This window comes from Canis lupus, chromosome 16 (genome assembly GCF_011100685.1).
Source record: "Canis lupus familiaris isolate Mischka breed German Shepherd chromosome 16, alternate assembly UU_Cfam_GSD_1.0, whole genome shotgun sequence".
Taxonomy (NCBI): domain Eukaryota; kingdom Metazoa; phylum Chordata; class Mammalia; order Carnivora; family Canidae; genus Canis; species Canis lupus.
Window position 1 is genome coordinate 34,666,511 of NC_049237.1, and position 16,351 is coordinate 34,682,861.

The 16,351-nt window shown below is 40.2% G+C and overlaps 1 protein-coding gene across 22 annotated transcripts in view; it reads right to left on the reverse strand.

The window, feature by feature from the left end:
• Nucleotides 1-16,351, reverse strand: part of RBPMS (RNA binding protein, mRNA processing factor) — a 173,209-nt gene that overhangs the window by 59,604 nt on the left and 97,254 nt on the right. For all 22 annotated transcript variants that reach the window (XM_038560204.1, XM_038560187.1, XM_038560184.1 and 19 more), the window contains one exon: nucleotides 4,317-4,467. In XM_038560204.1, coding sequence (XP_038416132.1) covers nucleotides 4,317-4,467 — 151 coding nt within the window. The remainder of the gene's footprint in view (nucleotides 1-4,316; nucleotides 4,468-16,351) is intronic.

Sequence of the window (16,351 nt, forward strand, 5' to 3'; positions counted from 1 at the left end):
TTACAGAGTGTTGTCCCCAGGAGGCCCTTGCCCTGGTACTTTACGTAGTTTTCTAAACATTCAGATAGAAAATTCACTTCCACATAGCCAGGGTCAGTACTGGATAAATGGGAAATTCCAGTGGTATGGCAGGAAAACAAGGAAGTGATTTGATTATTCACCAAGAGGTGTGTGCTTACCAGGTATTTAATAAGAGTATTAGTTAAATTTTTTTTTAAAGATTTGAGAGAGAGAGAGATTAAGTAACTAGACCAAATACACAAAACTAAAAGTAATAGATCGGAATTTCAATCCAGGCTCTATCACTTGACATATTAGTCTGCTCAGGCTACCATAACAAAATGTCACAGACTGGGTGATTTAAACAATAAAAATTAATTTTCTCACAGTTCTAGAGGCTACAAGTTCTAAGACCAAGGTGGGGACAGGTCTGGTTTCTCCTGAGTCCTCTGTACCTTGGCTTGCAGTTGGCCCTCCTTCTTGCCATATCCTCACCTGGCTTTTTCTGTGTAAACACATCCCTGCTCATCTTTAAGGAACCTAGTCATATTGAATTAGGGCCCACCCTAATGGCCTTGCTTAATTTGATCATGTCTTTAAAGACTTTATCTTCAGATACACTTACATCTAGATCCACTGGCAGCTGGGATTTCAATATCATATATAACATCCGATGACCAGGTAACCTTAAAATTACTGGATTTTCCAAGGCCTGCTTTTCAACTGTAAAATAGTGCTATTGAGAATCCAATTCACATAAAATGTTGCAGTGTCTGGCACAGAGTATCGTCATTTTATAGATGAGAAAAATAAAACTCAAAGATACAGTCACTTGCTCGGTTTTCATCTCTAGAGTAGAGTTCAACTACAGAACACTACTCTGCTGTATCAGCAAAGGCATAATTGAGAATTTTATATAATTTACAATTTTTCTAAATCTCTTACTTCCTACTTTTTCCACAGTATTTTTCTTCATTATATACAAGGGAACAAGAAGTTGAAACTAAAAAAAAAAACTTCGTTAGAAAAGTATAACACTTTCCTGAGACTGCGTATGACAGTTTCATTCATCCTTTCTCCTAATTTGCAAAGACAACTGACTACAGTCACAGTGATGAAGCCTCAGAAGGTCAATGCCTACTTTTAACTATTAGGAGAAAAAAGCAACTTTTTTTTTTTTTTAATTAAGATTTTACTTTACGTCTGACTGGTGCTCTACCTATATCCATTACAGCCACTTACTCCTCAACACAACCTTAGGATCTTACTTTATTTAGCTCTCATAAGAAGCATGTGAAGAAGGTATTATTCCCGTATTATAGCGGAGAGAACAGGAGCATGGCAAAGGTTCAATGTGTTTCTTTAAGGTCAAATTTGACAATGATTTGACAAGCATGATAATGACTGGCAGGAGCAGAATTCTGACATCTTCAAGTCTAAAGCCAAGGTTCTCCACTCTAAGTCATCATTTCCCTTGGCAAGTACAATCCCTAGTTTTCTCATTTGTCATGCTCTGCAGAAACAGAGCAGGTGTGTGGCAAGTAAGACAGTCTGATCTGCGGGACAAGCTGCAAAAAAAAGCTTTTACATCCTTTATATGGGCTAAGTTAGCTGACAACTTTGACCACTACCAATCCCTTGGACTGCCAGCTCTTTTAAGGCAGCAACCAGTTCCCTTCTTCCCCAGTTTCTAGCACACTGAGAGCTCAGCAGAGTTCAACAGGTATCTGAGAAATGAGAGTTCAAGTATTTGTTGTATAACTGAATCTTAGCACATTCTTCCTTTAGTGACAGCAAATAGGTTTCAGCTACAACTGTATAAAAACATCAACAAAATGAAATATTAAAAACCTCTACAATAGAAAAGTCCATAGGGTTTTTTTCTTTTTAGAAGTATTTTAAAGAAAGACAGCATGAGCGAGTGAGAGAAGGGACAGAGGGAGGGAGGGAAAGAATCCTCAAGCAGAGTATGGTGTATGGAGCTTTGAGGGGCTCAATCTCAGGACCCCTGAGATCAAGACCTGAGCTGAAATCCAGAGTTGGACACTTAACTGACTGAGCCAACCAGGCAGTCCTATAGGGTTTTTTCAATCCCAAAAATTGAAGATTCCACTGCAGTCTACTCCTACCGGTGATTGAACTACCACCTTGAACACCGATCAACTGGAATTGCCAGTAAAGAACCACCAGTGTTCTTAGTCTGCAGTGTGCTTTCAGGAAAACAATTCTGCATATGTGACAGGGAAGTTTATAATTCCCAAAGGGAACTGTAATGGATGATAAAGTCAATATGAGTGAGAGTGCAATTGCTGTTCTTCAAGACCCCTATGCCGTAAAAAGGAGCTATGTTAAGAGAAATCATGCTTTTATTTTCTCAAGAATATACTGCTGTTTTTGTTTGTTTTACACTTCGTTTGTTTTGCCACGAGCAGCCCAGGCGAGTTTTGACTATGCCATGGAAATTATCTGACCACTTCTGAGCTGTTCTGTGCACAGGGAAGGGAGGTGGGTAGAGCTGGCCAGAGCTGTGTTCTAATAAATGTTGCTCTAAGCTCTCCTACAACTCTAGAGACTTATGGATTCCAGTTTGTTCATCTCTGTTGCTTTTGTGTACCCTGTTGTGAACTGGCTATCACTTCCCAGACTACCAATTTCAGAGCTTCCCAGATTACCAATTTCAGAGCTTTTGAAACAGATTTAAAAAAAAAAAATTGAGGACCCAGAACAAAAGTATTCAATAAAGAATTGAAAGGATCAAGTATTTTCAGCATTATACTTGATGTCTAAATTAATCTTTTTAAAATACTCTCAGATCTGAGTCAGAAAATTCACTAGAAAACTAAAGAGGTACTCTAGGTTGCCTTTTCTAAATCAAGGTATCTTACAAATACTCTTTTCTGATGTCTTAAGAGCGAAGACATTTCAGAGGGAAATGAAGAGGCATACAAATGGAGCAATTCTGCAAATAACCAAATTAAAATATTAATCTATCTACTTATCACTATTATTTATTAAATATATGCAATATACAAAAGGTACTGTCCTAGATGCTTTAAGGATACAGAATTATGTAAGGAATGTCCACTCATCTTCCTGTAGTGCAACTGTACCATAAAATGAAACTTCTGTTTAGAAAAGGTTTCAAGTTTCCCTAGACCTAGAAGAACAAATATTTTTTTCTCTATTATGACTTCTGGCTTCACAGAAAAATTTTAGAAAATGCTGGGGGAGAAAACTCTTATCTGTTAGTTTCCACTGACAAGCAGCAGCTTTCTCAAGAGTTATAGGGCTACATAATGGCTCTAACTTCCACAATAACCTGATTAAATCTGACACACACATGACATGGGGGAAGAAAGAAACTCATGTGCCCTTCAATTTCAGTACGAAAAGTTGAACATACTGCATTGTCAAGGAAAGCAGGAAGATGATCAAGATCATGTGGTTTGGAAAGAAGATCAAGAACGAAAGAGCAAAAATATTCCAAATAACAGCAAATCACTTGGGATTCCTTGAATCCCCTGCCATATTAAATCACATATAGCTATGCAATGAAAGGAAAAGTTAAGGCCTATCTCACGCCTCACTTATGCTGATTGAGCTTAAGAAAGAAAATTAAGACAACCTTTTCAAGTTATTCAATCAAAGGCAAAACCATAGCCTGGCCATTTAAGGGAATAAGCTCATTAGGTGGGGTAAAACACTTGTTTAGCAATTAGTCAGTATCCTTACCCAATTACTTTAAAACACAAAGCCCTAGATTTCCTTAAATTCACCAGTATTAGTTTGCTAGAACTGATTGTTCCAACATACAAATTCTTCGTGTATGTTTACTTTTCTCTCTAGATTTATAGGCTCAATTCTTCTCAAAAACAGAACTTAGTATCTGCTTCTTTCACTTTTAATATTTTCTTTTCCCAAGCCACAGAATTGATGTTCTTCAACAAATGGAGTAGATGTTGAGAACCAGCCTTCCTGTCCAGGGATGGGGGAATAAAGGAGGATTCGTACCCCAGGCAAACAGAACACCCTCATGATAAGGTCAAGATGACATTAAGAAAATCTACAAAACATCAAACGAAATTCTGTAGTAGTTACAGATTTAATCTAACCGAACCACCTTTCGGGACAGTCAATCATCAACAAGATTACTGTATTTGGAATTCAGACAGCAAGAATCCACAGCCTCTTCACAGAAACGGAAAATGACACTCAGCCAGCTCTATGTCCTGTGGTGTAATTTCACGTGCAGCACACAAACAATTCTCAGTTATTCTTTTATTTTTTTTTTTTAAATGAAAAGTAGATCAACTTACATGGCTCTCTGGCAATGAACTGAGGTACAGTGTTGGGAAGAGGAGTACTGGGGTTTGGAGTCCCTACTAATTTGTTCTTGGCCATCTTCGTGTTTGCCTTAGCAAACTCTAGTCGTAGTGTTTGCGGAATTTCAGGATCGAAGCGGATGCCCTTTGGAAATAAAGAACAAATGGAAGATGTTTTCATTTCCTTAGAGTCAAACCGGAATGGTGACAAAATAAACACACCAGTAAATCCTGGTCTTTCAGAAAAAAGGTCAGCAAGAGCCCTGGTTCTCACTACTTACACAGAATACATGAAAACCTGTAATATGACATGTCCAGAAAGTTAGGGGAGATTTTGTTTACTTAAAACATTGTTACATGTTTAATTATTTTTCTTCTTGAACAAAAACGTTCAGGTTCAAGTTTTCAATATGGACCAGCAAATTCTTAGCATAGCGAAAAACTTCAATGAATGATTACCAATGAGAATAAAATAATTCCTGTAAAGCTCTGTGCAATACTGGAAATTATGGACATCTAGGTCCCACCCAATGTTCTGACACTGGCCTGAAACAATGTCATTCTTCAATGCCTTAGTGTCATCACCTAGAAATGGAGGGAGAAAATCACCTCCTCTTTTAAAGATTTTATGTATTCTTCTGATAGAGCATGCAGAAACAAGGAGGAGAGGGAAAAGCAGACTCCTCACATTACCAGGGAGCCTGACATGGGGCTCAATCTCAGGACCCTAGAATCATGACCTGAGCTGAGGGCAGATGCTAACCCACTGAGCCACCAAGGTGCCCCTTTCCCCTCCCTTTCTAACTGGAGAGTTTTCTTAATGGTGATACATGTATTGAGTTAGTAAAATAGGAACCAAGATTTAAGATTTCAATGAACAAGTATTTAATTCTAATTAGCTTATAAGTTTATATAAAAATCTTAAAATCCTGATGTGGTAAAGTCCTGGTTTTGATTACAGCTGGCCTATTAGCTACACAGTTAGGCAACAGGTTATATGGGCAAACGCAAAGACTGGGTAGTAATTTTAATTACTCTTGACTCTATTATTGCAGTTTACTTAAACATATTCAATAACAAACATTATAACACCACAAGATTTAGGGCAAGATAAGTCTATTTTGAAACCTTCTCACCATTCAAAAATGCCTCCACTGGGGCGCCTGCCTGGCTCAGTCAGTTAAGCATCTGTCTTTGGCTCAGGTCATGGTATCAGGATCCTAAGATCTAGCCCTGAGTTTGGCTCTCTGCTCAGAGGGGAGTCTGCATCTCCGTCTCCCCCACCTCCACCCCACTTGTGCTTGCTCCCTCAAATAAGTAAAAAAAAAAAAAAAAGCCTCCATTACTAAATGTAATGAAAAATCTCATGATACCTATTTTCCAATGCTATGTGTTCCAACAACGGCAGCAAAAAAATATCCCAGTATAGTGCATAAGTGTGCTCCAAAATGGCTCGGATCCTATGTTTGTCTGTATGGTATGTTCCGAAAAGGGGGTGGGGTTCTGAAAAGGAGTATCCTAAGAACACAGGTTTTCCATTTAGTGCTCATGTGGGCCTATGGGCCCCAAAGTCCCCGTTTGACTTAATTAGCTTGACGAAAAGAGCAATTTTCATAAGAAATTAGTAAGACTCTCTCTGTAGAGCAGGATGAACAACTCTGAACTTTACAGGCTCAGCTCCAAAGATGGGAAGAAGAGCCTGTGACTAGATGATAGCAGCAATGAAAAAATATGGGGGGGGGGGGGGGAAGGAAAGAAGTCCTTGGGGAGCTACAACGAACACCACAGAGCCCTGACCTACACACATCCTGGAGTGGGTGGAATTTCTTTGTGAGCCTGATTTATCCATTCTCTGAGCAGAAACCAGCTGAAGGTGGCAAACGGGTGGGCAGGAAGAGAAGGAAGCCACTTTGTACAGCCCTAACTGACAATAAGCAGCAAAAAGGGGGGTGCCAGTTATAAGAAATGCAAAAAAAAAAAAATTCTTTCCCTGGTATCAAGTGTTTGTTTCAACTTATGAAACTTCAGTATTATCTTGCCAAAGATGAGGAAAAAGAACAAAGCAGCATTCTGAAGCGGAGTCTACTTCCATCCGCTTCCACTTAAGAGCATTTCACTCTATCAACGAGAATATCACAACAGAATAAATATTCCCAAATATGAACCCAGAGAGCTGTGGTCTTTGCTGGGAGACAAAAGCAGACAGTCTCTAGCTATCATTTAGAAGGTATGCTGTGAATGGACTTGCGTATTCACATACCCATCAGCTACACAGAGTAACAATCTGCCATCAATTTCAAGGTGTCCTCCCTGGCACTAAACTCCCACCAAACCTGTGAAGAAGCAGCTTTCCTAAACCTGAGCCCACATCAACTTGGTGACTGTCGTCCAGCCTGTTGTAATCTGAGAAGAGCATCCTGGGACTTGTTAGTGGTCCTCTGGAGCTTCTAGCCTCAGATGATAATTAGGTGGCACATCTGATTTCTGTGCCTCAGCTCTTTCCACTGGTGTTCCAGAGTCGAAGAGGCTGCATACAACATGCTGCGTCTTTATACCGCCTGGCCTGGTGGCTCAGGGCCTAAAACATGCTGAATTAAGTCTCCCCCCACTCTCGACCCCCCTCTTCACATCCCTCCTCCCTATGTGAGCTAAAATACCACCACCATGTTCCAAATCAAAGTTCCAGTTCCTTATTAAAAAAAAAAAAAAAAAAAAAAAAAAAAGGGCAAGCTCAGAAGTTAAAATGACCTAATTTGTTTGGCAGCTTATTCAGAGGCCGGAGGCTTAGAATACAAGCCACATTCCTCTAACATCTTTAGCAGCAATACCATATTTGGTAATCAATATCCTGCTCAGCTCAGTTTCTATCCAGAGGGATCAGCCAAGCCAAAAACGTTTTAAATGTTAAAGGATGGTGAAGGGACGGGCAGGGGAGGGGGAAGGGCACAGGAGGGTGATCATGGGAGTAGAAGGAAAGAGGAAGATAGATAAGGAGACATTTAAAAAAAAATCCAACACCTTGTGCTTTTTAGTTAAAGCCCAGATTATTCTCTGGCCAAAGTGATTTCACATTAAACTTTGATAGGATAAGATTACTGTTAAGTGAAGGGGGGAAACTCCGTGCCTTTCAAAATCAATTTTCCTTTTTTGCCTGTAATTCACCAAAACTCCTCCTACAATGAAGAGAAACCCTTCTTTTATACCTGTAAATAGTATTTTATTTACATGGTGATCAGAAAGGACAGTTTCTGGCTATTAGTATGATGTCAAGTTAAAAATAAAATTATTTAGAAGCAACCCAATCTGACAGACCACAGGGACAGCCAACAGTTTCTTCAAGGTGGCCTGAAACACTGTGGCCAAACCAATACAGGTTCACTGTGATCTACAAAGACTAAAACCCCTACCCAGGACAAACTCTGGGAGGTATAAAGATAGTGTTGATGAACAATGTACCTTAATAGTCTCATATTCTTAAGAATGTACCAGGACAGTTCCATATCCTATACTTCAGTGTCATGGACTGAACGTTCATGTTCTCCCCGAAGTCCTATACTGAAGCCCTAACCCCCAACACGACGGTATTTGGAGGTGGGGTCTTGGGAGGCAATTAGGTTCAGATGAGGTCATGAGGGTGAGCCTCTAAAATGGATTAGTCTACCCTCAGAGATGAGGAGGAAGAGACAAAAGAGATTGCTCTCCAAAAGTGCACATGGAGGAAAGGTCACATGAGCACACAGTGAGGTGGTTACAAGCAAGAAAGAGGAGTTCTCACCAGATACTGAAACGGTTGGTAATGTGATCTTGGACTCTAGCCTCCAGAGCTGAGAGAATTAAATATCTGTTGTTTAAACCATTCCAGTCTATGGTATTTTGTTATGGCTGTCCCAGCTAGTCTTGCTAACATGCTAACACAGTTTTCTTTCCCAGGCCACAGTTTCTAAAATAATTCACAGTACTTTTTTCTGAACCTTCTGTAGCCTCATTTAGGTAAGTTTCCCCCTTTTCACCAGCCCCATCTCCAATCTTACCTCTATCCACATCACAGGTGACTCAATCCACAGAACAGTCTTACTCAACTGGTATATGGCTTGGTATTGTAATCACTAGAAATGCTAATAATTCTATCTCAAAAGCTACCAAGAGCAATTAGCAACTCCTAAAAGAACTTCAGACTCTGCATTTACATACTGTAGTGCTTTAAACTGAGTTACTACATTCAGGACTCTGCTGAAGAATTTTTAAAATCCTCTTTTCCCTTTTCTCCTCTATATAAATAAAGGTTAAAAAAGATTTTTCTGAATTCTAGGCTTAAACCTCCAAATGCAAATTTGTATGTCCTATTGATATTAACATTCTAACTTAGAGAGCTTAAAAATGCCATTTTATTGCTCAAAAACCCTACCAAAGCCCAGAGTCCTAAAAGGATAAGAAAAAAGCTAGTAAAGAATGAAATACAATGAAAGGGCAAGTTGAAATTACCAAATCCCGAACACTCAAGTCTACAGAGATCCAGAGTCACTGTTAAATGAATTCTAGCTCTTCCAGTGACTTTCTGAAGAGAAGATGGAGAAGCTATTAAGCGAATATGCACAAAGTCCAGATCCTAAATAGCTCTCCTGTTTCTCTAGCACTTGTGGCACTGGCTTCTTCTGCATTCTGGCTGGTGCTGGAATGATTGATTTACTGGCTGCAAATCATGGATTTGAGACCTTACAAGCCTGAATTATTCTGAACAGAAAGAACATTCCAACTCCTTAGTAGCAAACTAGTCTTGGACTTCTGTTATCCCACATAAGAATAAAGATTAGCTAGGAGTTTATTCACTGAATAAGGGAAAAAAGAGGAAAAGGACTATTCTAGAATGACTAAAACATCCTCAAGGGCCTACCCTCACATGAGATGTGTGGTCCTTGATAGAACAAACCACATGTGAAAGGCCTTTTGTGGAAAAATGGAGAAAACCAAATACAGCATGGGCAGAGGCGATTTTGGGGAATTGTCAATTTTATTAAGTGTAGTATTATGGTAACCCAGGAAATATCTTTAGCTTTTGGCACTAAGATACAAAGACTGTAATGAGGGCAGCCCCGGTGGCTAAGCAGTTTAGCACTGCCTTCAGCCCAGGGTGTGATCCTGGAGACCCAGGATCGAGTCCCATGTCAGCCTCCCTGCATGGAGCCTGCTTCTCCCTCCGCCTGTCTCTGCCTCTGTGTTTCTCATAAATAAATAAATAAATCTTAAAGAAAAAAAAAAAAGACTATAATGATGAAATGTCATGATATAACATCATGTATTTAAAACACTTAGGGGAAAAAAAAGATGCAGCAAATGTGGCAAGATATTAAGTTGGCAAATTCTGGTGATGGGTTAATGGATGTTCGTTACTATATTCTCTATTTTTTGCTTGGCTTGAAGTTGCATAATAGAAAGTAAAAGGGGGGGGGCAGTGGGCTGGGCAGCTCACATCATGATCCCCCCAGGACCCTGGGATCAAGAGCCAGAGAGCGGCCTGTCAGGTTCCCTGCTCAGCAAGGAATGTGCCTCTCCCTCTGCCCCTTCCTCCTGCTCCTGTTCTCTCCTGCTCTCAAATAAGATCTTTAAAACAAAACAAAAACACCACTACCAAAATTTAACCAAGCATATAATTCTTGTGTGTCAGAGACATAAGAACCAATGAAATCCCTACCCTGAGGAGCTCAGAGCCCATACTCTAGCGGCCGAGCTATACAGGTAAACTAATGGTTAAACGGATCAACACAATACTTAGGACTTTGTGAGAAACCTATCCAAGGCAGAAAAGGGACTGGGGAAGAGGGGAGGCGGAGGCATCACAGAGGAAGTGACAGAAGAGCAGAAATTGACCAGGTGGCAGTCCAGGAAAGAGCTCAGCAAAATTGTGTGTGACAGGATGTAGAGGAGGGAGAGTGCACACAAGTACACACACACACACATGCTGGGGAGGTGGGTAAATGACTGTACAAGCAGGCTGTGGTGAGATCACAGGACTTTTTATACCATGAGGAAGGACTATGGAATATGCGCATAGCTGAGCTATTAAAAAATTTCAAACTGTATAATATGATCAGGTTTAGCAGGGCTGAGATTCTCAAATGTTAGCATGCATCAGAATCATCTGGTTGACTTCCCACATAGAGTGTGGAGCACCACACACCCAACTTCCTGATTCAGGAGGTCTAGGATGGGACCTGAGAACGGGCATTATTAACAAGTTCCCAAGCTGATGCTAACACCATTGAGACTCACTATAGTGAGGTTATCTCTGGTAGCACAAGGGCAGCTGGACTGCAAGGAGACACACAACAGACCAGACACGAAGCAGGTAGGGGAGACCTGGAAAGAGAAGTTGTTTGGGATGGCTGCTCTGCTGATCCTCCTTCTCTGGGAGGGCACTCAGGGGCCTGTGTCTACCTTCCAAGCCCTTACTTCCCTAGCGACAGCTCTCACTATTCAAGGGACTATGCTGCTCCAAATGACCAAATGGTTTTTTTTTTTTTTTAATTTTTATTTATTTATGATAGTCACGGGGGGGGGGGGGGGAGGTGGGTGGGCGGCAGAGACATAGGCAGAGGGAGAAGCAGGCTCCATGCACTGGGAGCCCGACGTGGGATTTGATCCCGGGTCTCCAGGATCACACCCTGGGCCAAAGGCAGGCGCCAAACCGCTGCACCACCCAGGGATCCCCTAAATGGGGTCTTGTATTCTGAGGATTTCAACCTCAAGTTTTGGAGACACAGAAAATGGAGGTGGTTGGCAATAAGTCACTGGAACAGTCTCCTACCCCAGAAAAGGTCCCCCAGTTCCTGTGACCGCGGTTTTCAGAGGTGTCCCAATGCCTGATGGAGGCTGTTCATTTGGTACATTCTTCAAGCCTGTGAGCTAGCAGCTACCCCAGTGTCTTTACAATTTAAGTAGCTGGGTTTGTCAGTCCTTGCCAACTCATTTTATGGACAATGAAAGCCTTCATTTAGAGAAAATTCTGGTAAAGAACAAAAGCAAAGCTATACACACACATGTCCACAGCAACATGAGGCTAAGAAAAAAAGATCATCAATGATGCTCAATAGTCTGGCAGGGAGAGGAGACTTACAAGTATGACCATACATACTGGTCAGTGAGCACTACCTGGGCAAGCCCAGCAATGTTCATGGTGGGACCAATTAACCTGTAAATAGTGGTAACTTTGGTGGTGATAGTAGGGAAGGGGGAGAGAACTTGTGTTTTGTATAGTTCTGTATTGAGTTTCTTACAAATAAGTTTACTTTGTAAAGTTTTAATTTATAAAATCTGATTAAAAAGGAGAAAGGGAGAGAGCTAGTGTAAGTGGTTCCCTATGGAGCACCAGAAGACGACCACCTAGCACACAACCAGCTGTATCAGGATGTTCTGTTCAGTTTTTTAAAAATATTTTGAAGTAACTTCAGATTCCTAGAAAGGTTGCAGATGCAGTACAAAGAATTGCTACATGTCCTCTGCTCAGCTTTCCACCATGCACACTTTTTCCTCCCTGAACTGTGGAAGAGTAAGTTGAAGCATGATGCGCCCCTTTAGCCTTTATACTTTGATTTCCCAAAAGCAAAGACATCCGTTTTCCTGATCCAGGATCTAATCCTGAATCGTACATAGCATTTAGCTGTCACCTCTTTAGTCTCCTGGAGTACCTCCTCTGTCCTTGTCTTCGGTGACCTTGACATTTTTTTTTTTTTTTTTTTTTAGGAGTACAGGCTACTTTGCAGAATGTCCCTCAATTTGGGTTTATCTGATTTGTTTCTTGATTAGATTCAGGTTATGCATTTTTGGCAGCAATATCACAGGAGAGATGTGTCATTCTCAGTGTACCATATCAGGAGGCACATGATGTCATCTCTGTCCCATTACTAGTGATAACTTTGATCACTTGCCAAGTTTCTCCACTATAAGGTTACTTTTTTTCTTTTTTCTTTTTTTTTTAAATAAAGATCTCATAGGAGATACTTTGGACTATATAAATATCTGGTTTCTCATCAAACTTTCACCCACTAATTTTAACATCTATTAAACATTCTTTCCTGAAGCAATCACAACTATTGTGGCTGTCAAATGGTGATTTGCTAATCCCATCATTCCTTCTATATTTGTTTTCTACTCTAAGGAAAAGCTTACTTTTCTGCTCCATTTATTATTCATTCATTTGTTCATTTATGCATCAGTACTGATTCATAGCTTATTTGATTCGATTTATAATTATTAGTTCTTTTAGTACTCAGATGGTCCCAGGTCTGTATTCTGTATGTACATGCACACACACTTCCACATTTGTATCTATTTCCCTACATCTTTTTAGATATGTTAAAAACAATAACAGTAAGTATGTATTGACAGCTCCAATTCCAATCTAACACCACTGGCTTAATTTTAGTCTTCCCGTTCCATATTTCTAACTCCTCATCTGCATACTAGAAACATTATCCATTTTACATTTACTTATTTCTCAACTAAGCAGTTATGGAATTGCTACAACAGTATCAACATAAACTTATTAATAACTAAAGTTCAATATTTACAGTTTTTTTCTTAGCCTAAAAGAATACAGCCAGTATACTGGAGAATAATTTAGGTTAGTTCTCCCCACTTCACTCCCCTCCGCTTCAGTGTGGTTATATTACTCACCTGAAATACAGTCAGATTCACTTGTTTTGGTTTGTATTCCACTTGGGTCCCTCCCCAACCTATGTATTCATAGCAGGTAAAACTGTTTTACCACTTAAAAAGTTAAAGTTGATTCAACAACCCATTCATCAGTTTTATGTATGGTGACTAAAAAAGTTGAGGACCTAGAATTTTAACATCCCTTGCTACCTGTTGTGACTAAGATACTGAACCTTTAAAAGGAAGCATCTAAATAACCAAAAGTTTCTAATCAAATTTATTGTAGTTCATTTTTACTTTTCAACTTCTTACTCGAAATATGTTGAAAATTTTTTTAAAAGGGGGCAAGAGATGGGTAAAGATAATTGAACTGCTCTAGTAAACTTTTTTTTTAAAGATTTCATTTATTCATGAGACACAGAAAGAGAGGCAGAGACAAGGCAGAGGGAGAAGCAGGCTCCATGCCGGGAGCCTGATGCGGGAGACGATCCCAGGACCTCAGGATCAGGCTCTGAGCCTAAGGCAGATGCTCAATCACTGAGCCACCCAGGTGTCCCTAAACACTGCTTTTATAAAGGATCAATAAAGTTCATGGCCTGAAGCTGGGGAGGAAGCATTCTCAAGGCTGAATTGTTCTTGATGCTTGGTTTCTCCCATTAAGTACCAGATCGAAAGCTTCACAAAGTCCCAATATGGGCAAATTCAAATGTTTAATATTATTCCATTTGGATGATATGAAGCTACTGGAAAATAATAGGCTGCCTCTACCACTTATCCCAAGGTCAGCAGACTCTGCTCTCCTCTGGGAGACGGTCACAAGCCATCCGGTAAGCCACTCAGTACTTTTAGGCGTTTCACATACATCTTTTCTGATAAAGCAATCCAGTAGGTCTGTAATGGATGTACTAGATCAGATGAAACTTTTTTTGGGGGGGTGGGGGTGCCTAATAAAGCAGCAGCCATTTCATAAGATTCAACATCATATGTTGAGTTTCCTAGTTGATTTTTTTTTTTTAAGGTTTTATTCATTTGACAGAGAAAGGGGGCGGCAGGCAGAGGGAGAAGTAGGCTCCTCCCTAAGCAGGGAGCCCTATGTGGGGTTTGATCCCAGGATCACGAGCTAAAGGCAAACGCTTAACCGACTGAGACACCCAGGTGCCCCTCCTGGTTGATTCTAATAAGCTTTTTACTGCCCCTTTCACCATGGCCCAACTCCAAATGAAAACCCACTCTTACTCCAAAGTAACGTGAGGATTCCAGAAAACCCTGCCTATCCAGGTGTCTAGGCTGAAGAGGAGAAATAAATGCCCTTTAAGTTATAGGTTTTAACCAATTCGTTCATGAGAGTGAACGGTCACCAGCAACTAAATATATACAATAAAATCTCAGTGTATAAAAATCCATTTTCTTTTGTAATAATCTGTTCACTGTTCTTCCTCAGCCTTGAGAATCTTCTAACCTTTACAAACGAAGTCAATGAAACCATTCTGTGTCCAGGAAATAAACCTGAGGCAAGGAGCTCAAGTCAAGGTCAAACGAAGTAGTGACCGCTCTCTGACCTCATAATCTAATCTCAGTACCTGGATCTTGTCTTCTCCCCACTCCACACCTCCCGCCCTTTTCTTGGTTTCTGGTACTAAACCACAGATCTTTTGAGAGCTGGAGTTCTGATGTGCCTCTTCAGATTTATCGAGGCAGAGACCCCCAATAAATCTCCAGGGCTACTTCATAACCTGCTGTAATAAACTCTAAGCCTCAGAGCTCCACCAGGTGGTAGCTGATCTACCTGGTGTCCACTGCTGGACTTATCACTCACTGAGCCTAATAAGTCAAAACTTTTAATGCTTTTAACTTCTCTAAGGTCACGGTTATGATCCCACAAAACAAAAATCTGTGTGGCAGGACTGGGGTATGGGGCAGCAGGGGGTGGGTAAGCACTGATTTCGTTCTAAATTTTCAAGGATCAAACATTAAAGTTGAACTAATATTGCTAATTTCTGTCAACAGTGGTACATTAAACAGTAGTTATGGGTAAGAAAGAAGGCATTCAAATATCAGGAGTAGAAAGACTGGTATACTTTTTTTTTAAGATTTTATTTATTCATGAGAGAGACAGAGAGACAGACAGACAGACAGAGGGAGAAGCAGGCTCCATGCAAGGAGCCTGACCTGGAACTCAATCCCGGGGCTCCAGAATCACACCCTGGGCTGAAGGCAGCACTAAACCGCTGGGCCACCAGGGCTGCCCAAAAGACTGGTATACTCTTGATGGCATGCACGTTTGTAAAACATTTATATTTTAAATTATTGAGTTATTGAGATCAAGACTTCGGTTGAGTTTTAACAACTATCCATTTTCTCAGCAACCTCTTCCTAATAAATCAGAGAATGATTCTTATTACCTGTATTTTGTACTTCAAAGATTTCTAGTCACAATAGTATTGGGGGGGGGGGGGGGGAGTGTTGGCTCTTGATCCAGAAATTGGAAGTGGCTTAATTACACTACCCTCTATTCAGAAGATTTTTTTCATCCCACCATAAAAATGCATTTAAGTTCTTTCTTGCTAAATGATCAAATATAAAAACCTGCTTAGGACTTCGGTTTCTATTTAATGTTGACTTACCTAAAAATTAAATGTTATTCTTAAAGTTGCTAGAATACCATATGTTTTTAATAGCTTTATGAAATGTGCTTTACATAACCTAAAATCCACCCTTTTGGGTACAATGGTTTTTGTAGTCACTGAGTTGTACAACCATCACCAACAGAGCTTAGTCCATTTTCACAGCCCTCAAAAGAAACTCTGGACCCAGTAGCAGTCTCTCAAACCCCCCACTTTCCCCTCTCCAACTTATCCCTCCAACCAATAATCTGCTTTTTATTATTCCTTCCTCTGTGCCTATTTATTCTGCATATTTCCTAAAACAGATTCATACAGTACACGGTCCTTTGTGACTGGCTTCTTTCACCCAGAGTAACATTTTCAAAGTTCACTCATACCACATAGGAGAACTTCACTATTTTTATCAAATAATCATCCATTGTACAGTTGTATCACATTTTGTCTATCCTTTCATCAGTTCATGGACATTGTTTTCATTTTTTCTGGCTGCTATGAACATTTGTGTACAAGTTTTTGTGTGAACACAACTCTCTAGGAGTGAAATTACTGAATTCTAGGTTTACATTTTGGAAGAACAGTAAAACTGTTTTCCAAAGTGGCTATATCATTTCAAACCTACTATCATTGTAGGGGTATCTCAATTTTTTCGCATCCTCACCAACACTTGTTAATGCCTTTTTTATTTTAGCCATCCTAATAGGTGTGAAGTGGTATCCTCCCTGTGGTTTTGATTCACATTTCTCTACACTTTTTTTT